Genomic DNA, 25,924 nt, shown 5'->3' on the forward strand with positions numbered 1-25,924 from the left:
GATGGACTCAGAAAGAGCAGGTGTTTTAACTGGTGCATCTAATGCAAAACACCTTTGTATGGTTGTATTCCATGCTGTTTCAGCACCACTGAATTGTGATGGAAATTCGTTAGCCTACGCTGCCGTTGCGTTGCACACTTTGGTCAGAGCAGCAAAACTGCAATTAAGGTGTTTGCACATCTTTTTTTTTTTTTTTTTTTTTTTCTCGGCGTACGCCACCCATGTTAATACAATTATGCTTGCTGCGATTATGAGCTTAATTGCATTATTAAGATTGAAGCATTGTGTTTATGTGAAGTAAAGTTTAATAACAATATTGCCAAAATCTCATTATAATCGCATTAAGAAGATGCATGTAAACGCACTCATTGTAACCTTGCATGCGCACATTATTAGCAAATACAAAAAAAACCTTTTTGTGAGCCAAATATACATTTATAATTAAGTAATATAATTATATTTTTACAATATATAGTACGTGTATATATATAGTAATATTTATTTAGCAGAAATATTTATGAAGTCATACATAGTAAAACATTTTTATGTCTTTACTGTATTTTTTTAGCATATTTAATGCATCCTTTCTGAATAAAAATAAGAATTTATTCCATTAAAAATTGCATTTCTGAGCCCAAACTTTTTAACGGTATTTACAACTAAAGTATCAGTTAAGCATTATAGGCAGAAACCGAAAGCTGACTCGCCCTTGACCGATTTAAATTCATGAACAGTGCTCCTGAAACTTGATTTAGACTCGGCCCTGAAAGACTGCGACTTGTGAACATTTCTGATTGTTGTTCAGTTGAAGATCCAAGCACTCACCATTGAAATTAACGTTCCGGATGTATCCCAGCAGCTCCTTTCCGTTGATATTGCTCATGCGGGGGCAGAGGCCGGGGTACCCGAAGCAGTAGTCCCTGTGCATGCGGTGAAGCGCGTGTGCCATGGCATAAACCGCATCCATCACAAACTGCACCTTCCCCTCCTGCTCGTAACTGGAGTCACGGCCCACCTTCTCCAGACCTGCACCAACACATACAAAACACACATCCTCAACAAACACTTTCATTTGGAAAATCCACTCTTGCAGATGCAGTCATTCTCTTCTTAATAAATTGCTATTTAATGTTTCTCAAATGTATCCACTCATTAGAGTAATTAGCTAATCAAACCCTTGAGGAGGCGCGTGCACTGGCCATCGGATGCACACGTTTTGCACGTTAAAACAGCAAAAATGTGTTCTTTGCAAAACAATATTGTCTTCCATATCTCTCGAGACGGGAAAAGCAATATCACGGCTGGCGTTCGCAACAAATATTCCAGCTGTTGTTGTGCGAAAATTGAATTTGGCTCGGGCATCTATGATTATTTCTCTCATAATCATCAGAGCGCTTTCCAACTTGGTGTATTTTAGCATCGGATGCCTCCGGGAAGATCTCTCTTCTCCCACCACGTTTATGACACAAGGAAGGATAAATAAAACGTGGGCAAGGTGAATTAGCAAGACCTGGAGTCCTCCGTCGTTTCCGCTGTCAGCGAGGAATTAATAGGCTCCTGTAAATGAAATCCAATCCACTTTTATAGCACTTTCAGAGCAATGGGAAAATGATGCATTCGGTCGTCCAAAAACTAGACGGATTACCCAACCTGAACAGTGTGATTAATACAACACACAGAACAACAGGCCAAAGAAAACGGACTCCCAGTGTCAAAACAAGGTGACCGTCAGATTTATTTGGGGTTACACCTCCACAACGACAAACCATTCAAAATGAACAGTGTTGGAAAAGAAACACTTGCTGGAAGCCTACGTGTGAATATTTAAAACAAATAACATATAATACATTATAATGTATAATATAGTATAAGCAATGTAATAAAATAATTAAAACACAAATAGAAAATGTACATAATCCTGAATATATTATATATAATTTTAAATAATAAAATAATAATATAATATAATAATATTGCCGTATTCAGTAAATAGAGAGCTAGTATACTATCAACCATGAATACAACAGCATTTGGCTATTGTTTGTTGTAAATTTATTCATTCAGCAGATGCTTTCATCCAAAGCAACTTACAAATGAGGAAACGTAGAACCATGAGCGATTACTCACAAGCAGCCGAAACCAGCAGTGCCACAAAACACAAGTTCACACGCTGCCTCGATTCAGAGCTGGAGCTGAGGGGCTTTGAGTGATAATACAATAATCATACAACAATGTCCTGTTTTTATGCTTATTACGGTATGTGTGCAGGCTTTTCTGTGTCTCTGTTGTGCAGGAACAGAAAAAAACGGATGCTTATTGAGTGATTGATGGCTGCATGGATGACGGACAGCTTAATGAGACTAACAAGAGTCGAAATTAAATGTCAATTAGTGGCACAAATTAAATTCCCTCCCTTTCATCAAAGACCTGCTCACATTTCCCTTCTATCTCTGGAGAACTAGTGTAGAAAAGATGAAATAGTTTCCTCTCTCTATAGTTTTGTAGCAGGCTGAGAGTCTGGTAGAAAAAGAACAATATCTGGCTTGAATTCAGAGCAGATCGTAATGACTGGCAGTGTCATGAATATGCACAAATTGTCCGTTTTCCAACTTTTTCTTTCTCTTTCTCTGAGTTACGTCTCTATGTGCCAACATCGAGACAATAATCACCATTCTATATGCCATCTTATGCTAATGAGGACACTTCGGCTACATAATATATGCACATCTGACTGCATTACTCAAGCCAAGCTTGGAAAAACATCAGTCAGCATCAGCACTTGATCTGAAGCGTTCAGGGCTGTTTTTAAAGCTAAAATAAGAAATAAATCATTGCATCTGCAAACAAATGACAGACCTGCAAAGCATGCGTATTATACATGGACTGTATCTGTAAAAATATATAAAACTCCAAAAAAATTCCAGACACGTTATTTCATTTGTGTGTGTGTGTGTGTTTATTTTATTTATTTAAAATATAATTTATTATTATATATGAGAGTTTTTTTGGCCTGTGCCCTCCTTATGCTCCTGGCTTCTACTTACTGTATAAATAAATATACTAATTTAGATTAAATGTAAATATTGATGTATAAACTGTTAATATTAATATGCATAAACATATTAACATATCAATACATATGCATATTAATATTACTACAATATAAATCAAATATTGACAAATATTTTTGTATATATAAAATAAATAAATGCATAAATACATAAAATAAATAACAAATAAATACATAAATAAAAATTACATATGAATATAATGTGGGTGAGGTGAATTAGCAAGATCTCTCTTCTTGATTTTCAAATTCAATTTAACATTATAAAAAAATATATGATTAAAAAATGTAATCAGTCAACCATGTAAAAACATTTAAATTCTATAAAACAGAAACATTGAGCATCACGTAAAGCATCCTCTTTTTATTGCTTTAATTTGTTTTCTGGTAATTATTTTTTTTAATTACCAACAGGGGACAATTAGATTTTAAATTAAAAATATCAATAAGTGAAGATTAAATGTGCAAATATGTAATGTATTTCTAAATGTGTTCTCAAGCAACATCTTTCCCAATGAATAATAATAATATCACAAGATATACTTAAATGCAGCTTGAAATAGCAAAAAGGCAATTTTTATTAACACATTACATATCTGATAAAGTACTTAAAAATGAAAAAGTCTGCTTATGTCCGCTGCAAAACAGCCCAAAAAGCCAATGCGTCTGACCGGCTTCCAGACAGCCACTGGAGAGCACATTTCTGAACCCATCACTGCAATTTCTCCAAGCTGATGGGATTCCTGAACTTCAGAATGAGACTGACACTCATGCTGTCCGAGACCCGATGCCCTCTTTCCCCGAGTCATTACGGATCACGCGGCGGCCCTGTTTGCTGTCACTGCTCCGATACGTGTTTTTCAGCAGCTCGGATTTATTTGAGGAAAGGATAAACACATCCTGACATCAGTTATTTTATTTGGAACCTTTCTCCCCTGTATAATTTTCAGCAGGTTAGTTTTTGTGTAAGCGCGCAGCTCGTGGAAGAAAGAGTCAAAGCACACGCAGCACCAGAGACTAGTCTTATTGTTGGCAATAAGACAGAGCGTGAAATCGCATTAAGAGTTTCGGCTGAGGTTCTGCCACCTCGTGCTCTCCAGGGCTTGCTGGGATACGGTTTGCTGGGAAGGCGAGACCAGCTGAGCTCTTGACACCAATCTAACAACAGTCGGATTCGTCTCGTCAGCTGGAGCAGCCAGGTGTGGCGTCTGCACGGGACGTCATGCTCGTGCGTTTATTTCAGCAGAACCACGGCAAGGTGCGAGTCCCAACTGAGCACGCTGGGTTTTAATTACGACTCAGTCAGGGAAGTAAATTACACAGCGCAGCACACACAGAGAGCGGATTCATTGCTTTCAGTGCACGAGGCGATACGGAGAAATAAAAAAGAAAAATTATGAGCAATGCACAGATGGGGAGGAACCTCATGAAACATGTCCAGCTCATATACTACAAAACCTAATGAGAGAATATGTTTCAAATAATGTTCTGCCTACAATGCACATCCCCACCTCAATTTCCCATTGTTGTGATTTATTTAATTAAAATATACAGTTACATATATGATCAAGCACAAATAAACACAAAATTAAATAATATCAATCACAAAAATAATGAATTGATATGAACAGTAAAAAGGATATTTAGCTAAATAAGTATTTATATATCATTGTATTATTGTGGCACAACCTTCAACTTATTATTTTATTTTACAAATAAAACAATATATATCTGCATTGCATTTTTATGGAAACTAGAACTAACTAACAAACTACAGTAACTAAATAAATAAAAGAAAATATCTTAATGTGTGACATTAACCTAGAATTACTGGTGTGCTTATGATGATGAAAATATTGTAACTTTTAATCATGTCTAAACATTTAAGAATGTAAATGTATCAAAATTAGGCTTCATTTTCTTTATGTAAATTAGGGATTTTTAGGTAAAATATAAACAAGACATGCTTTCGTGATAGTAAACTTCTACATTTGTGCTCCCCTTAAAAACAAACAAACGAATGCTTCCAAGGAAGCAGACGAAGATCTGAATCATTCTCTTTTTTCCCCATTGCTCACCAGAATGGATGGATGGATCGTATTATATTCTGGTTTGACTTTAATCTGCCAGGTTAAAGCAAGTCCAGCACTGCACACTGAAAAGAGAGACAAATGTCTGTCACAGGGTTAAAACTGCATGTCACAAGGCCAGAGGATGTTGTAATAAAACTCGAGGATGTGAATTCCAGCTTGACACCGGGTTTTGGAGGGCATGATGGGAAAAAAGCAGCTCTTTTAGCATTCACAGCATGGCACTCCAAACACCGCCTGCCGTCTTCAAAAAACCCTTTACTCCATTATGTCTCCCGTCTGAGAAGACTAGCACTCTTATGTCTGAGAGATCAATGAGTCTGAAGAGAGTGCGTGATCTTCACAAGCGCGAAGATGAACCACAAAACTCTCAGTTCAGCCGAGAACGTCAGACTTCCATCGTTCAGCAAATAATGGCATGCCTGTTTCCCAGCGAGAGCTAATAGTGCTGTTATTTAGGGAGATAAAGAAACATTTCTTTGTCTTTGTATCAGATGCACATGGGAGTTTGTTCACTGTTGCATTCTGAGCTGGAGTTTCGGATGCACAGCACTGCAATAGCACCTCATCCTTATATGTTGTAAAGTTAAAGAGAGCATTCCTACTCAACTAGTCACTGCATCATTTTTGCATAAAATGAACTTGTCACATCACTAGCTGCTGCTGCAGCTCACGTCTCCTCAAATGACCAGCTCTCATTGAAAATGAATGACTTCCAGTTGCTTTGTCACTGCGAATCGTTGTCAGTGCGACCGAGATGGAGTGAGAACAAGAACCTTACAACCAAGAAGATGAGATGGAAAGAGTTTGGATTTGTAGGACAGTCTGTGAAGAGTCACAAACTTCAAAACAGTTATAAACAGCACCTCAAGGGTTAATATTTTATCATTAAATCAGACCAGTAACATGCATGTGTCCCAAATAAAATACTTGTTCAGTCGCTGACTATTACTTGTGTATTAAGATTATATATATATATATATATATATTATAATATAAATGATCATTCAGAAGTTCAAGGTTGGGAAATGTAATTATATATTTAATTATTTATTTACCCATAATACTTCTTTAATGAAAAAATTATACATTTAGTCAAATTAATAATTTTATACTTTTATTTAGGAATTAATATTTATTAAGTAAAATCGCATTTTTAAAAACAACATGTTGATAAAAGTGTTTAACATTTACTTACAATAATAATTCATATTTATAACATATTTTAACACATTAATAATAGTAAATTTGTTGAACACATTTTTTTCACACAAAAATACTAACATTCATCTAGTTGCCAAGGCATTTCTCACATTTGTTATTTTAAATGTTACTAAATGTACAAATGCTCGATGCACTAAAATAACTGTATATATATATATATATATATATATATATATATATATATATATATATATATATATATATATATATATATATATCTAAAACAAAAATAACAAAAACACAATAAAATTCAAACTAAGGTTCAAATTATCGCTAAAACCTATTTTAGTATAAAATAACACTGATCCAAATCAAAATCTTTTGACAGACTATAAACCCATAAAGCCGAGCACAATCTCCTATGCATCAGTGTGATCTTCTTCAAACCCTCAGTGCTTTTGAATGCTGTAGATGATATAAATAACTAAATAAAAGCACAACTCTGCATGATGTGGAAATCCCTACAATCAAGCGGCTGAAGGGACGGATCGGCTCTTGGGTAAACAGCGGCACAATTTTCTCTCCGCCCATGTCAACACTAATGCGCATCCGTATCTTTGTGAAGTGTTTTTTAAATCTTTATGTACCCGCCTCAGTCCTGTCAGGACAAAAACAAAAGCTCTTTCACATCCAAAGACACTTCAGCCGTGGACAGAAGTGTCATTTCAAATATTTATAGACTCATTCTTGTAGACAGCGATGGCTGTGCTGCCGTGAGGCTCTCAGCGCTCCGGTGATCCTACACAGCTCAGACATTAAATACAACACACAGGTCTTCTATACCACTGTTTTCTAAATGAAGCCATCGATTGCCAGCGTCGATATGTCTAATGACTGAAGACAGTGAAGCGGAGCTGAAACGCCAGGCTCGTCTGGACTGAAGATGCAGATGTTGTCTCATTAGGTCAATGAGTGAGTAAACAAGGGCTGTTAGTTGCACAATAACTTCCACCACAGGTGCAGAAACACACAAACAAGAGTATAGAGCGCACTCTCTGACGACTTCATTAATGAGAGGAGGGCGGAATCGTGACCTTTGCATCATCAACATGGAAAACAATCTGCTGGCGTGGAATCAATCACAAGTGACACGGAGCACAGCAGCAGTGTAATTAAAGAGGCCTGATTGCTTGTAAAGAGTCTCCATCACTCTGTAGAGTAGATGGAGACGAGCGGACGCCTGGGAAATATATTCATAGACTGGTTATAATATCCAACCGCATATACACTGAAAAAATGAACTGAAATAGCATCAGAGAGAGAGAGAGAGATTTGAAAACAAACAAAAAAATTATTAGCACGACACATGATTTGAGGAATAATTCATGTCTGGAGCACAAAAATGTGTAAAATGCAGAGGCTTCATATTTAAGGTTAGATAGCTTGTCAATTCCCTAAGCCTCATTCTGAACACTAGTAACCGTGATGCTTACCCTTAGCAAACACCAAAAGTGCTCTGTTAGTCCGTTTTCATTACCCACGTCTCCCTAAGCTTAAACATGGTTATAAAAACACAGCCCTGGGCTCAGTGTCCCTTGGTTCTGCACACATGACCTGCATTATGAGTCCAATGCTTCATTTCTTTTAGTATGTGACACTGGCCTCGTGGCTTGAGCTACTGCATGCATTAAAATGAGAGAGGTTTGCATCAGCTGTGGCAGCCTGTCGATAACATTCCCACATCCGATGGGAAGTGGAGGGAAGCTTCATAATGAGAGCAGAACGATATCAATTAGGCAGCTGAAGCTGTCGTTATTCATTGTGCAATCATTATTTTCATATGGCCTGTAAAAACCAAGCTGAACAAATTAAGTCAGATCTGACTAAACAAATCTCTCATATATGTGTATAGATAAATATATGTAAACCAGCACATACAGTGATGATTACATTAAGGCATTAAAGCATGTAGCTTTAATTCGAATGTAATTTATCATTAAAGCATATCGTTGTAATGCGACATTAAAAATGCACCTGGCATTTTTTGCTACTACAAACTCCATTCATTGTGCTCGCCACACTGACCTCGGTCCTTCATTCAGTAAAACACACTGCAAAACAAGCACAAAGATGATGCTGCATACAGAGTAAACATTAAACAAATACACGTTTAAACAAATGAAAACATATCAAAAAGCAAATGTTCTTCCGTTATATGATGATAAAATGTGTTTATAGTTTATATACTTTATTTTTCAGTAAATTTGCTCTGGAATCAAATCTGTATAATAATACATAACATAACAACACAATGCAACACAACAAGATTTAAGAGAAAAAAAAAAGAAAAGGTAATTGTGACTTTTTACACAATTTTCTCAGAATTGTAAAATGTAAACAGAACTCTTGGGGGGGGGGGGGTGTTACAGTTGTGAGATTTAAACTCTGTATTCTATGGCACAAGTCAGAGTTAAACCTTTTTAAAATTGGGAGAGTTCTGACTTTCTAAGAATTGCGACTTATCTTACAATTCTGACTCTTCTTCTTAGAATTGTGAGATGTAAACACAATTCTGATATTTAAACTCAGAATTACAAAAAAAAATTAACACTGCAAGAAAAAAAAATTTAACGATGTAAAGAAAAAAATGTCATAATTTTAAGAAAAAAGGCAGAATTGATGTAAACTTGCAATTGACCTAATTGTAAGCCCCGCCCCCTTAGTTACTGTTGCGCACTCGGAAAATTTGGACACAGAAGGGAAAAAGTGATCAGTTATCTTTAATTTTAATCCCATGGAGGAAACAAGCTTCCATATTTATCTGCTACAACTAAGTTCCAGCTTTGCTGAGGACTGCTGGGTGTGATGAATTGTTTGTGTGTTTGAAGAAAGAGTGTGATGAAGTTTTCTGCTTTCCCGATGGTGCTGTTCCTGTTTCATGTGCAAAAAACAACTCATACTGCGAATGACTGAGACTTCACAAGGTGTGTGTGATGCAAAATTATGTTCATTATGTCAAGCACATTCTATCAGACGTGGTGGAAGTTTTCTCATATAGAAGCAGAGGGTTGCATTCATTCCCCTGGTGCACTTTTCTAAGAGACATTCACAGAGACATTAAAATCCTGTGTCACTCACAATGGCTTTCTTACAGCTCAGAGTAAATTTCATTCTCCTCTATATTGTAGATTTAATAGCAGCTCTGCTCTGAGTGTGTTATTTCTTTTTGTATTATACAGTCAGTCGTATTGTGGATTTTCCTGCTCATTTGAAACAATAAAAGTTTAATGTGCAGTGTCGAGATAATCTAATGTTAGCATTGCAGCTCCATCTGCAACTAAGCTGCACGAACATCAGTTTATTAACATATTAGCACTCACATTTACATATCATTGCCTGTATGAAAACAAAAAAAGGTTAAGGTTGTAAACCTTGAAACAGACTGTAATACAACGATTTCCATTGGAGAAATCAATAAGAATAGACGTATTGTATTTTAACAGGAAGCGATAGTTTGAATTTAAAAATGTCTTGATGAATTTTGTTTCATACAAACAAGCCTCTGTTCTCAAGATGTTAACTGATGGACTGGAGTGCTGTGGATCATTGTGATGTATTTATCAGCTGTTTGGACTCTCATTCTGACGGCACCCATTGAGAGCATCCATTGGTGAGCAAGTGATGGAATGCTACATTTCTCCAAATCAGATGAAGAAACAAACTCATCTACATATTGCATGGTGTCATGGTGAACTATTCCTTTAAAATCTGCTGACATGCGCCTCAGCAGATGGCTGTGTTCTCTGAATTCTAATGTTGCAGCTCAAGGTGGATGTTCAGGCTCTGTTGACCGACACGGTCACGGTCACTTTGTTAGTCTGACCCTGGTTTGTCTGGGCTCATTTTGTTGCGTGAGGTTGTAGGATTGTAGAAGTCTCTCATGAGCAGTGACGCACTCAGGTAGACAAGATCTTCTCTGCGTCATGCGCTCTGTGCTGCCCTCAAATTAGTGCAGTGACTCACGACACACACTGAGCTTCCTCTCCATCTGACCAGTCTGTGTGTGTGTGTGTGTGTGTGTGTGTCGACAGGCAGCTCCAGGCTGACAACAGATTGGTTCCCTATTGTTGTTACAACACCCCCCCGGCACACTGATACAAATGCAGAAATCCGCTCACATTATTTTTTTAAACACTAATACTAGTTATTGTTATTTTTATTAAGGGTTTTCACAACCAATAGAGAAATGATTTTTGTAACACTTTACAAAAATGGTTAATTCATTATCATTTATGTTAATGTATCATTATTTAAAAATAAACAAATAAATGAAAAGCACTTGTTAAGCTACATTAACTTAATTTAAAAAAACAATTATATTGTTCATTGTTGATTTATCTTCATTAATAATTTATGAAGTTATTCTGAATTACACAAAATAGTGCTAGCACAATAAAAACAATTTAATAATAATAATAAAGATTACTACTATTATTATTACCCTTAATATATATATATATATATATATATATATATGTATATATATATATATATATATTTAATCAATGGACCAATCAGATGAATCTGGAAGAGGGTCAGATTTCACAAAGCAATCGAATGTTTAGAATTGCAACTTTACCAAACAAGTAAGAAAATCTAACACAACTCTGTGAAATGAGAGTTAATGTACCCATAAACATGCCTTCTGTTAAATTATGTTGATATCCGTCTCGCTGTTTTTCACACAAGAACACATGTGGCCTCTTATGAGACATGAGAGAGGAAAGAAAGGTTCAATGAAGTCAGACACTGGAAATGGTCCAAATGTCACCCAGACATCTGTCTGGAGGCTTACAACGGGAACACACTTTATTTGCATTGACTGCTCAAGCTGTGGCACCTGACAGCCTTCCAGAGATGTGACACTTCCTGTCCATACAAAGCAACACGCTTAAGCTTCACACAGACCGTTTCGCTTTTGTTGCATTTTCCTTTTAAAGGAATAAAATGAACATTTGCAGATAATGTACTTACCCTCAGGCCATCCAAGATGTACAGTAGATGAGCTCGTGGATGCACTGCAGTGAATGGGTGCCGTCAGAATGAGAATCAAAACTGCTGATAAAAACATCACAAGTAGTCCACCACAAGTAATCCACTAAACTCCAGTGCATTAATTAATGCTTGTAAAAAAAAAAAAAAACATTTTTTCTACAGTTCATAGTCCATAATAACACTTCCTCCAGGGAAAATATCCATCCTCTCTCATATTCTTTCATATCAAAATCCACCAACATATTTGTTTAGAACTATTTTGGACTGTTTTCTCTACATGATCTGTGCAGATTTTCCCTCCTGATTCAGACAAGACAACGTTTTCACTGCCGAAAGCAATATAATGGATAGAGGACTCTTACAAACACACAGCTTTTCATTTCACAGGACATTCATAGCTGGACTAGGGTGATTACTTGTGGATTATTGTGATGTTCTTATCAGCTGTTTGGACTCTCATTCTGACGGCACCCATTCACTGCAGAGCATCCAAATGGTGAGCAATTTATGTGATGCTACATTTCTACAAATCTGATGAAGAAACAAACGCATCTACATCTAAGACTGCTTGAGAGTGAGTACATTTTAAACAAATATTCATTAAAAACCAACACCCTTTTTAAATATGAATCAGTGAACACAAAAAAATGGACGGAATAATAGATAAATCCTACCAGTGCACTTTTTAAGGCTTCCTGGCCGCTTGCCATGCATCCCCAGCTTGCATCCAAAGTTCTCCTCCCAGAACTCAGCGAACCACACATTTCTTCTGTTGTTGGAGAGCGAGCGGCTCCGGAAGTAGCGATCGAACGCTGAGGAGAGAGAGGTGAAGAAAACAAGACGATAAGCATCTGAAAGAATGACACACATTTGCAGAGCATGCGCAAATCCTCGCCGGGATTCCTGTCTGGATGTCTGCATCTAATCCCTGTCCCCACAGACACAATTATACAATGTGTTCTGACAAAAGTGCTCTAATTGGTGGGTCTATTCCCGAACTGGTGCCTGCAGGCCTGAGAGCCGGCGCTGGAGGGACAGCGCTATGATTACTTGAGTGCAGACAACGACCAGGAGGAGGCTCGGATGGATATGGTATTAAGTGTCAGACCATGATGCTAATTGTTCACAATGCTTGTGTGACACCATTGGAGAGCAGGAAAAAATATCTCCGCCAAGTCCGAGCGATGCAATCTAGAGAAGATGAGATGCACACTAACTAAACTCCTAAACTGCAATGCAAGTAAATCAGTTCTCTATGATTGTTGACTTCTGAACAGGAAAGTAAATAAACTTTATTTAATAGTGGACTAATAGCAGGAATTTATATAGAGAGAGACACTTTTTGATGTTGAGATGACTTAAGATTTTTGTCAAGTAGACATGAACTGACAAAGGAATAAAATAATATTGAATATATTGAAATTTGTATGTCTTGCCATAACTTAAGGCTTTATTTCTTACAGTTTGGTGATCATTGAAACTGGTTCTAAATAGTAATCATTTTGTTTATTTCTGTTACTAAAACTTTATATTTTTGAACAATTGTCACATATGCACTACAGTTTAAAAGTTTGGGCGTTTATAAGGTTACACAATATTTATGTTTTAAATAATGCAGTTCTTTTGACCTGAAAAAAACGTATCACGGTTTTCACAAGAAAATAGTAAGCAGCACAACTATTTTCAACATTGTTAATAAGCAATGTTTGCTGAGCAGCAAATCAGCATATTAGAATGATTTCTGAAGGATCATGTGACACTGAAGACTGGAGTTATGATGCTGAAAATTCATCTTTGCATCTCAGGAATAAATTAAATTTTAAGCATATCCAAATTGGAAATATTTATTTTTAATTTCGATAATATTTGACAGTTTTTTTATGTTTTTGCTGTATTTTCGAGCCAATAAATGCAGCCTTGGTGAAAAAAAAAACAAAAAAAACCCCATTTTCTTTTTTTTTTGAACAGGAGTGCTTTAGTCAGTTACATGTTTTCAGATGTACGTACCCTCCACCGTGGCACGTTTGGGCAGGATGGTAATGGCTCCTTCTGCCACTCTCTCCTGCTGAATGACCGGTGAGATCTTGGAGCCCCAGCTGTCAGACCCCACCCACAGGAAGTGACCCGTCTGGTCGCTCCTCTTGGCAGCTTCCAGTACTCGTCTGCAGACATAAACAATGATAAATCAGCTTCAAACAACAAACACCGCCAGCACATCCATCTCTCACGCCTGACGCTGCGCTGTATCTTATCTGCGGTTCAGATAAATGTACGTCAGGAGCTGCTGACATCTGTTTGACTGATATTCAAATAAAGACGCTCTCGATCCTCACTCACGGCAGAGACTCGGCTGGGCCCTGGAGATCTAAAGCTGGGATTTCTATGGTCAGCCTCGAGAAGGTCCTTTCCAGCTGTCCACTGCTCACTCATGTATTGTGTATATATTTTATTGAGAGGGATTTGAGAGAGAGGACAGGAGCGCTGTCAAGCTGCTAGCACATTCTGTCACTGTCAAACATGACGAGAGAAGCTACTGGAAAGAGCGAAAGTAACTGAGGATTAGGACTTACCATATTGTCACTGAAGGCCACATCCAAAACATGAAATTGTGGAAACCAATGTTTAATGGAAAGGTCTGATGTAGCATCAAAGTAAACGCTTATCATCTATTAAATAAAAATCTACATATAATATAAAAAAGAGAGATTTTGTTTGTTTGAATATATACAATAATTTTTTAACCCAAAGGTTTTTTTTTTTTTGTAGTCAGATCAATTATTCAAGAAAGACATTCAGCTGATAATTTGTAAAAAAAAAAAAAAAAAAAATTTCATTAAATTGTAGTTATTCTAATATTTTTATTTTATTTTATTTTTTTATTGTAGTTAAACCTAATTGTTAATTTAGGTTATATTATTACAAAATATTTGATCAATTATTTGATAAGTTGGATCAGTTAATTGAGATACTATTGTTTACACATACATTGTATTAGTTTAATTAATAATTAAGTAATTCACTAGTTACAAATGTAATTAATTGAATTCGCATTTTCAGTTATTATTTTAATTTTAGTTAAAGTTTTAGTATTTTTGTCGCTGTAATTTTTACTAGTTTTTTAGTATGTCTTTTTAGTTTTAATTCATTTTCCATTTCAGTTTTAGTTATTTTAGAAAAAATGTATTACAGATAACAAAAAAATACACTTAAACTGGCCCTTTTTTATGTACATTGCAAAAAAAATGATTAAAAACTAATTAAAATAATATTTTATATGCTTGGAAAAAAAACATTTGACAACTCAAATCAATGTTATTTTAGTTTTACTGTAATATATTTATAGGCTTTATTTAAAATTAGTATATATATATTTTTTAACTTTAGTTAAGTTTATAAATAATTCAAGTAAAATAATTATGATTAATAAAATGTCTTTAATCATGAAAAATATAGTGTTTGAATTCACAGTGGGAACTAGTCAGTCTGCCCTTAGTCAATCTATTAATAAGCCCTTACCATTGATTTACTTCTTAACCATAAAAGTGTACATAACACGAGAATGAGGTCAATGTAGCATTTTCCTCCGGGGTCTATAAATAAATACTGTACTGCTCAGCAGCTGTTATATCAACAAACATATGTAAAGATGGCAGGAAAGCCAATGTTTTTGAGTCCGTTCAGAGCCAAATCTCAGTGTACAGAGCATCACCTTAGGGACTCGCTCAGGAAAGACCAGCGCAAGTTTGAAGACGCGGAGGAAATTAAAGCATCCCTCCCTCCAGGCTCTTTACGTCCTCACCAGCATTTTTAATTAGTTTCCTTCTGTATGAAGGTGCAGTAAAGTTGGATGATATACAGGTGGCAACAGAGATAAAGGCGGGAGCTGAGCAAAGGCTGCTGGGAGGGATGGTACTTTAGGAGAAATGTGTTAATGAGTCTGTTGTAGCTGTTCCTCCCCTCTTCCACGCTCTATATCACTGGCTGTGTGCAGAATAGCATGCTGCTATATTAATATGCCTGCTTTTTTTTTTTTTAAGTAAACTTTCTGCATTCCACAGTGCAATGCAAGTGAGTCAGGGTTATACTTAAAGGGTTTACCCGATTCTAGATGTATTCTGACTTTCCTCTTTCAGAATAATCCAATCGAAGTTATACAAAAAAATGTCCTTGCTCTTCCAAGCCTTTCAATGGGGTAAGCGGGCGTTTGTTGTCAGCAGTTCACATGCATTTTTGTAAGATAAATATCCAGATTTCAAACATAATAAACACCTTTTCTCTCACTTCTGCTGACTGTGGGGAACCTGAAGACGCGAGAAATCTTTATTTGTTTGCGTTGTGAGCATTTGCAGCACCTGCTTTCAAACTGATGAAGATGTTTTTTTGGTTTGCAGCTGCTTTTTCTGGTGTTTTCTGGAACTGCAGCGGCCACCGTAGATTCAGCTGCTTTAGTTGTTATGTTTAAAGATCAGTAGGCAGTTTAAAGTATACCGTGTATACTAAACAGTGTTCATTATGCAAGCATTATATTCTGAACACAGCCAGCTTCCTTTCTACTTCCTCTTTCCTTTCTTCCTCAAGGCAGTGATAAAAGGTTTCTCAGCTAGATCTTTAAGAGAGCAGTGAACAGTTAGACAGGAAATGTCTTTCAAGAACAGAAAGGCGAGACCTGATATCGTCCTCGTTTGCGAACATGATGACGGCCCGGGCGCTCGAGGTCTCCAGGAGGCGGCTGATGATCTTGTCGAATTCCCCAGGCCTCGGCTCCCGAGGGATCTTCAGAGACTGTGCGATACACACGCCACCTAGACAGAGACGGAGACGGAGAATTAGGCTTTGTTCAGTCTGCACACAAAATCACATTTGTTTTCCAAATCCAGCCATTTACAAGTGATGAGGTCGGGACTGTTTATTCAGACGGTGTAGTCTAAAACATGCATAGCTACAGTACACTGTTTGCCAGAACAAAGACAGATGATAACAAAAGAATTTTAGCAATAATGTACATTAACCTTTTTTGTGTGGGGGGGGGGGGGGGGATATAATGATAACACATACAATAAAACAAAATAATTGCCTTTTTTAAAATTAAGTATTCATTTATTGGACAATGATGCATTAATCTGATCAAAAAAATGACATTGAAGACATTTTTAATGTAAAAAAAGATTTATTTTTCTGTAAATTATGTTCTTTTTAAATTTTTAATTATCAAAGTGTCCTGAAAAAGCAACATCCTCTTAATAATAAATGCAAATAAGCATATTTAAATATTATTATTGATGTTATTGTACATTAAATCTTTCAACATTATTATAAATTACAGTTGTATTTATTTTATAATATTATAAACTTGAAAAATATACATTTTCATAATACATTTTAACAATCCTATGAATTTACATATGTGTGTGTGTGTGTGTGTATATATACATGTGTGTGTGTGTGTGTGTGTGTATATATACATGTGTGTGTGTGTGTGTGTGTGTGTGTGTGTGTGTGTGTGTGTGTGTGTGTGTGTGTGTGTGTGTATTTTTTTTTTTTTTTTTTTTTTGTCTTTTAATTATTTATTTTATTGTTATTATTATTACATTTATCAAAATGACAGCAAAGTAATGGCTGCTGAAAATCCAGCTTTGCATGAAAGGAAAAAAAAAAAATTTGTTTTACAACAAATTCAAATTGAAAACAGTTATTTTAAATTGTTCGAATATTTCTTAAAATTGTTCAGTTTTTACTGTGTTTTTAATCAAATAAATGCAGACTTGGTGGGCAGAAGAGGCTTCTTTCCCACCTGAAATCTATGAATGGCAGTACATTTTAATCTGGGTTAAGGTAAACCAATAAAACCCACACATATAATACATTTAAAAAGTAAAATAATCAGAAAACAAGCAAAAAATTAGAGTAGCAATATCAATAACAAATTTCATATAATTAAGAAAAAATACACAAGCAATGGTATTTCTGCTGCCTGTTTGAAGGTCTTGTAGTTAGTCTGTCAAAATGACTTGAACATTTACAACCGATTGCTGTTGTGGACATAAAAGAAGTACTTTCCATCAAGCTCCATCATTCAAATCTTGTCTCCAGGTGCTTGACATCATTTATTCAAACCTAACACGACAGACTTACAAAAATCAGGTCTTGACAGGCCATATTGAGGTAGACATGGTCATATTTCATATTTAATGTAAGCTGTAATATCTAAGCCTACATCCCTTCGAGAGCTCGATTATACCATTAACGTCCTGAACGGGGGTGACTGATGGACTTCCTCCTGTAATCTCCTCCTGTTACAGTCCATTTAATGAGTGCCGGCGTTTTCCTCAGCGAGCCGTGTCGTTGTATGCCAAACCAGCGCGGCTTCTTATATGTTCTGTCACAATGACAAATACTAATTAGCCTTAATTAATGCCTCTCACAATGGTAATCACCAATCTGTTGCGTCCATGCCCTCCTCCGATCCAAGATGATTCTGAGTTTATGGAGTGCGATATTTGCTTGAAGCTACACTACGGAGAAAACAGTTATTTAGCCCATTAGCTGCCATTTCCAAACATGAAGAAGAGCCTTTTCTGTGACGTTTTTGGCCACAAATGGTATTTGTTCAAATGTATGCTACAGTACATTAAAGCCAGGCTGTGATGCTAGGACACATTTTAGCAAAGATGCATTAAATTGTTTAAAAGTGAGAGTAAAGACAGCATTGGAATGATTTCTGAAAGATCATGTGCCACTGAAGACTTGAGTAATGATATTGAAAATTCTGCTTTTCATCACAGGAATAAATTATATTTTATAATATATTCATATAGAAAATATTTCACAATGTTACTGTTTTTTTTTCTTATTAATGATGATTATTTTTATTTTGTAAGCTCATTTCCTAGATTATGTATATTATGTTTCTTGCGATTTTCTAGAAGAAAAAAAGTTTGAATTATGAGATTTGGGAATTGTGAGTTTTTGATCAAATAAATGCATCTTTAGTAAGCATAACAGACTTTTATCAAAAACATTTAAAAAATGACAACCGCATTGAACTGTTGAGTATGTAACATAGTAATATTTGTAAAATACACACCCATCAAATTATATTTACACATCTTAATTAGCCATTCATCACACTATAACACCGCCTGCTGGGAAAAGTAGCTAGCTACAAGAAAAGCTTCTGCCACGCAGCTACTGTCACGCTACCGAACCAATGTATCGACAACACGAGGCACAGAGCAGGTCTTTCTAACTCACTGATGTCTTTCCAAATCTCTTTCCAAATTCAGAATGAGGCTTTTATGCACCATAAATGGGAGAACATCAAAAGGCCAATGAATTAGCATTCCTGAGCTTGGTGGCTTTTCAACACACCAAATTCCTTGTGCATTCTGTGCCTTTCCATTTATTGGGCGTTCAATAGCAGAAACAGTAGTCTTTGTGCTGCGCAAGGACACATATTCAGCTTAACGTTGAGGAAGAGAAACATGGCTTTACTAAAGCTCATAAATGGATTGCATGAGCAGACATAAGCATTGCAGCATGTTGCAGGGAATGAGCTGGAAGATTTTGGGCTTGAGCACTGAGAAAAGCAGCTCCACCTACTGTTGAATAATGCATGTGCCCTAAGTGTCAAGCTCGAGAAATTAGTCACTCACTACATAATTAATATGCATGAAGGATTGCATTAAAATATACCCGTTTATTTTTAGTTCTGTAAGAACAGAAAGAATAACTGTGAAGCCATCATGCACTCATTCAAAACAACACTTCAAAACAATACTTGAAGTCCACAGCGACTTCTCTAATTGTTTAAAGCAGCAGTTTGAAGTTATTAAAGCAGCTCGTCTGATAATAGAATGATCCCTCCTATATCAGGGACATGACGAGCTCCAGCGTCTCTGCTAATCTTTAATGATTGGATTTCACTGCTTTATGAATCATGAATTAATTAATTGTATCCAGCCTCGCATGTCGCCCCTCAAACACACACATGGGCTGGCTAATGCTGTCATTTATTTCCATTGCTGGGAAACTGAACATTTTCCAAAGTGAAGCGATTGGGTAATTCGAGACTATTTACATTCTATACAAAATCAATTTTTATATAAATTTTATAAAATTTATCTTTTGAAATATAGCATTTTTTCCTGCTTTTCAACCCCTAAAATGATTCACATATAAATCAACATTTCTAAATTGTAAATAAAGATTAACTCATTGAGTCTTACAAGAAAATACTATTAGTCTTTTTAAAAAATATTTGAATTTTGAGATAAAGACAGAATTACGAGAAAAATTTTACTTTGAGATGCAAAGTCAATTATGAGATAAAGTCGTAATTATGAGATCCAATAAGTTTGGAATTATGATATATAGTCATTATTATGAGAAATACATTTGGATTTATAAGACTAAGTATTTTATGAAAAAAGTCAGAATTACATAATAACAGAATAATGTAAAAATACATTTGGAATTATTAGATACAAATTCAACTTCAACATTTCACATTCAATTAAATTTGTTGCCATTTTTTTTTTTTTTGAAATTTAATAGCAATTTCCAAGTGGGGATTTTTACAAAGTCAATTATGATAATTTTGGAAAAAAGTCAGAATTAAAGGTTGGAATTTTGAGATACAGTCATAAATATAACTTCTTGCTTGCCGTTTATTTGCAATTATTTGTGAAATTTACTAGCAATTTCTGAGTGAAGACAGTTTTAAAGCCATTTTGAATGTACTTTTTGGAAAATCCAGTGAATTAAATGCTCAAATACCCAAAACAGTGACACTAATATTATAAAACAGACCAAGCTCAGAAACCAGGGCAGGAAGTGTCACTAAAACTGTCAATGAAGTTGATTTATTGTCAGTCACTCTGGTGGGGATGCATATTGAGCCTTTTAAGTGAAATGCAAACAAGAAAATCACAAACATTCATTTGGGCTCGAGTCATGACACATATGCTTAATGGAGATTTGATTCATTCCACATTAGTGCCTGTGTGACAAAGCATGTTTCAGGGCGGTAATGGCAAAGAACTCAGCAGCACAATCGTTATTACTGTGGCTTATTACACCATCCATTAAGCGACAAAAGTGTGTTTCCTCGTGTAGAGAAATTTAGGACCACTGAGGTGGTGAAACCTCACCTGAATTTGTCCCCTGAGAGGTTTTCCACCCTTTCTGAAGGGCCAGATGTCGTGCAAAGCCAATAACGCTCAATAAAACTCGAGCATTAGAATGGCGGTTTAAAAATGCCCAAATTTACTGCTTAATACCTCACGTGTAGTATTGTTTCCCCATGGCGCTGACCTCCTCCGCTCTCTGCATGAGGTGATTCGGTCGTCAGTTCCTCCAAACATCAAATGTGGGAGCGTTTCTCACTCATGAAAGGAGCACAGAAGCTTCGGGAGCGTGTTTATTCAACATCTCCACCCACACACGCATCACAAAGGTGTTTGAATACAACCCGCATCCACCCACACGCGCGTGCCTGACGCCATGCATTTCACACCACATATTTACTGCCATACGCTGCCGCTCCACAAGACCCAGTGCTGAAGAATGTAAAATGCATGAAGAACATGACAATCATTTTGATGCAGAACATTTCTGTACACTTATGCAGGACTACAATGGGTTGAGTAAAGACCTCAGTTGTTTGGACTGAACCAGACATAATCTGGTGATTATGAAATATAAAGACAATGATGAAAAAGTAAGTCTGAACTATGATCTGAAAAGTTATTATTATAATATCACATTTTAATTGAGATTTAAAGAAAATGTTGATAAATTTAGAATTATGAATGACATAATTTTGGAATTATGAGATATAAAGTCAGAATTATGATATCTAAAGTCATAATTGTAAGAAATAAATGGAGACTTATGAGATTTAAAGAGAATAATAAGAAAAAAATGATGAGATATCAAATCGTAATTTTGAGATTATATCAGTTATGAGAAATAGAATTATGAGATATATATTAGTCATAATCGCGAGAAGAAAAAATCTGTATCATGAGTTACAAAATTAATTATGAAAAGTAAAATAAGAATAATAAAATATAAAGTTACAATTATGAAAAACAAACTTGCCCTGTTTGATAGTTGTAAAAAAAAAAAAAAAAACTGCTTGTATACCAACAAAATGAACCAAACTTTGGCATCAAACACACTTGATCTGGAGTCTTTGCATCAGTATGAGTTAGAGTGCCATTCCCTTCACCCATAAAATACTCTTAGTGCTTCTTTCAACACTCCATCGTGGCTTTAAAAAAAGACAAGTTTGTGTTTTGCAGCCCAGAGGCACATTGGAAATGGTGCCTCAGAATGGGGCATCTGGTAGAAATGAGCCTTAGACAACAGAAAAGGACATACAGCTCTTCACTCGGGCTTGGTGGACCATGTCTAATTGGATTCTGAGAACAGGATTTTGGTGATTCAGTACAGTAACTTCTCTCTTTACAACTCAACTGAACTGATACTTACTCTTGTTTTTAAGGGAAGAGTATTGAGGTAATGCTGAGGTCATGCTTACTGAGTCGCAGCGGTAACTGATACACCCACCAGAGGCTTCATCTATAGCACGGATCAATTGCCTTCAGGCTTTTAGGGAGTTACACTGGAATCTGAAGCGAGAGAAGTGACCGACAGTGGATTCCCAGTCATTACGGTCTCAGGGTTAGATGTCTAGCCTAAATCCCAGTAATAAATCCGTTTGTCCCATCTGCTTTGTTCTAGACACCGTCCTTTTCTCTCAAAGTGAGTCTGAGGGATTGGTTTTGTCTGAGGAGTTCGACAGACTGTTTCTAACTCGCTGTATGAAAGCTAACCTGTGATGTGCCGCTCTCACAGAAAAATCTCATTTCCTTGCGTGAATCCTAATCAAGTGTCCAACTATTAAAGCAGGCTTAGACTTGTCTGCAAAAACAAATAGGAAACAAACAGACAGAAAGATAATATAAGCGCCCAACTAGACTAGTTCATTTAATGACATCTGGGGTGTTCAAACATAAAAAAGGCAGAAAAGGTATGAAAAAGTGGTCCAAATGAGTTTTCTGAAGCCATACAGCAGTTTAGCAACAGTATAAGTCCAAAAACCAGTCTTGAAATTTACTCTAGCTCTTGAACAATAACTTTGCAATCATCCATTTAACTCAATATGAATCAGACATGATCTCAAAGTCAACTCAAAGTACAGTTCACTGAAAAGAAAGTTTATAGGTGAATAGTGACTAAAGATTTTGTTTTGCTCCTCAGACAAAGCTATCGCATGGCTTATAAAGACTTGTAGGATATTTTGATGTTGCCTTTGCATCATTTCTGAAACCTGAAAGCTTCAGATGTCTCCCTTTTAAATGACAAAGGTGAGTAAACCAAGTGAACCATTACTTTAAACACAAAAACAAATCACTAATAAGATTAATCCAATTAAATCCACTAGAAAACACAAAAAAATTACAAGAATCACCAACATTCATCTCAATCTGGTCTGATTGAGTCTAAAACCAGAAAAAACGTAACAAAACAACATCTGTATGATTTCACTCCCAAAACTGAATCACTTCACTTACAAGACATGAAAAATTCATCTCCATTATGACGGAATAACCATGCATAACCCCTGCTGGTGCACAACTGAATATAATTGAATATAAAGTGAGAATATTTCCTTTTCAGTGCATATAATGAGACTGCAGTGGTTGGGAAAGTGCCGTAACAGAAAGGAAAGAAAATGTCAGTTGATTAGCATTGAAACTAAGTTCTTCCTCTTCTATCTACAGCGCTCTCTACCATATGCTGATTTTTGGGGAGTAGATTTTGCTGCTCTGTTAGTCACACTATGCAATTCAAATATTGACATTTTTAAAGCACGTAGTATTCTGTCAGGCTTGCAGTATGAGCTCTGATGAGACTGATTAATGAAGAGAATAAGAAAGTGGGAAATGATGTTACATATCATTTAGCAGATGCATTCGCTGAGTGACTTATAATACACAAAACCTCGGAGCGATGGGTCATGATTCATTATAAGCCCTGCAATACTGTTAGCACTGGGTAATAATGTCAGTTCTCTAAATATGTATAACCACCAGACAAAAGTAAGAGTTCTTTGCTAAAGGTACAATTTAAAGAAGGCAAGAACAAAACATTAAGGTTTATTCTTTAAGTATGCAATGGTTGTTGTTTTTTTTACAATTGAATTAAGTGCTCTGACTAAATAAGTGACTCAGAATGAAATGCTTAATTATATATTTAATAGGCCAAGATCACAGTAAAAAAAACAGCTTCAGGACTTTGAGGTTTCTCGATTTATGTACAAAAATAGTTTTTACACTTGTGATTCCAAGTTCAATAAGCTTGCATTTTAAAGCAAACCTATTATGCCTCTTTTTACAAGATTTAATATTGGTCTAGGGTGTCCCCAAAATGTGTCTGTGAAGTTTCAGCCCAAAATACCCAACATATCATTTATTATAACAGCTGGAAAATGTCATTTTTGGGGCGTGTCTAAACAAAAGAACTGTTTTAGAGTGTATCCGTTTAAATGCAAATGAGCTTCATATTCGAGTCCTTTCTCCAGAAGAGGGCTTCACGTATATGTCTCTCTGCATTGCATATCTACAGCAATAAACAGCCAGTAGAAGCAACATGACTGAGAGTGAGAAAACCAGTGTTTAGCTGTACATATGGGAAGCCAAATGCACTGAAAGTGGGGTGAAACAGCGCAATGTTACAGAGCTGTATTTGACAGTTCAGTCATTCTAGAGTTGGTCTGACGAAATGGAAGTTGCATTTTTTTCATCGCAATTTACTCCTCTCTAAATCATCGATTAGCGATCTGATTTCTGCCCGATGTACAGCCAAACAGGCAAAAACACAAGCTTCAGCACTACCCCGCCTGATTCGTCTGCAACACAAAGTCGCAATTCACTCACAAGAGCAAATCAAAGAAGGAACCTTCGGCTCTTCACACTACTGAGACTCTGAGAGTCTTGTTAGGACATAAAAAGAAAGTGACGCATTCACAGATGGCCTTCATGTGCCTTTAGATCCGTAGCCCAATTACCCTAAGGGATCTTACGAATGTGGACTGTATCAAGTAAAGAAATATGAAGAGACTGAAACACTGGAGACCATTAGGGGTTTGATCGTTAAAAGGAAAGAAACAAAGACATAATAGAGCCGTCATGAACTATATCACTGTGTAGAGCAAAGAAGCTTTCAGATGCAATACAAACAAAGTGCTTACAAAATACTACCTTGAAATAATATGTAAAATAATATGCATTATGTAACAACAAATACTTTAAAACCTGCTCGTGTAGTTCACCTTTTACTGCATGCTATAGCAATACTAAAGTCATATTTTCAATTCTGCTACACTGATAAAATGCATTGCTTGAAACACGATGTACATAAATAGTTGCATGCTACTTTTTTTCATTTGACATTATAATGTTATGATTTCAATGCATGTTTAGTTCAGTGAAGGGCATCCAATTATAATCTTGAAAATACGCTGTAAGAAAACAAATCTGAAAACTGAAAAAAGAACTGGTCAGTTTTTGCCAAGGCATTATCTGTTAGATTTAACCCTAAAAAAATCATATGCAATTCAAAATACGGGTAAAACACCTTCAGATAGGGAAAGATCCTTCATATTAATGCAATACATGTGCACTATTTTTACAAACATTTCCTGTAAAATTTGTGTAAAAATGTATATTTTTCATTTTAATACAATTTATTTGAAATATTACATCTTAAAGGTAACATCAATTGCAGTTTGCATCCCATTTTGCATCTACTGTATGACATACTGTATATTGTAGTGAAACAGAACATTCAGTGAGGAAAACTCAACTGTATCTGTCGCTAATTTATTGGCTTGTTTATAACCCGACTGGAGCCCTGGCTAAATGCTGATTTCTGAAACAATGATTAAATAGCTACAAGGGTATTGGTTAAATGATCTATTCTTAATGACTGCAGCAGAAAAGGGAAGTCATTTCAGAGGTTGTTGAGCAAATTATTATATTTTGGCTAAAGATTCATTTAGAATTAAATGTAATTAACTCAAAACAAGTCCAGGTGCATGTATTAAGAAAGTAAATAGGGTTAATTTTGGTCATCATTACTTCATCTAATTAAGTAATGAAGGTATAAAAAATTAAAGAATTGCTACGGTCTTAAAAATAAAAGTTTGTATTGGCATCTACAAAAGTTTCTTTATTGTGGGAAAGGTTCTTTTTTTAGTTTTTAGAAAGAAACAAGGTTTTTTGTGTGTGTGGCACTGATCGTTCCATGAAGAACCTTTAACATGCATGGAATCTAGAAGAACTGCAAAAGGTTCTTTAGATTATTAAAATGTTCTTTACACTATGAAACAATGTTTTTTTTTTTTTTTTAAGAACTGAGAACTGAAAGGTTCTTTGGGGAAAATGGTTCTTCTGTGGCATCACTATGAAACAAAGCCTTTGAAACCATTATTTTTTTAAGAAAAGAGACAATTGCTTATCATCACACTGGAAATGAAAAG

At 35.8% G+C, this 25,924-nt stretch overlaps 1 protein-coding gene across 1 annotated transcript in view; it reads right to left on the minus strand.

Annotated features, from left to right (window-relative positions):
• Nucleotides 1-25,924, minus strand: part of LOC127956924 (metabotropic glutamate receptor 8-like) — a 155,033-nt gene that overhangs the window by 28,691 nt on the left and 100,418 nt on the right. Inside the window, exons 4-7 of the mRNA XM_052555213.1 lie at nt 16,043-16,178; nt 13,384-13,538; nt 12,051-12,188; nt 826-1,026 (exon numbers count right to left, since the gene is read on the minus strand). Coding sequence (XP_052411173.1) covers nt 826-1,026; nt 12,051-12,188; nt 13,384-13,538; nt 16,043-16,178 — 630 coding nt within the window. The remainder of the gene's footprint in view (nt 1-825; nt 1,027-12,050; nt 12,189-13,383; nt 13,539-16,042; nt 16,179-25,924) is intronic.

Source organism: Carassius gibelio, chromosome B4, assembly GCF_023724105.1.
Source record: "Carassius gibelio isolate Cgi1373 ecotype wild population from Czech Republic chromosome B4, carGib1.2-hapl.c, whole genome shotgun sequence".
NCBI classification, from domain to species: Eukaryota; Metazoa; Chordata; class Actinopteri; order Cypriniformes; family Cyprinidae; genus Carassius; species Carassius gibelio.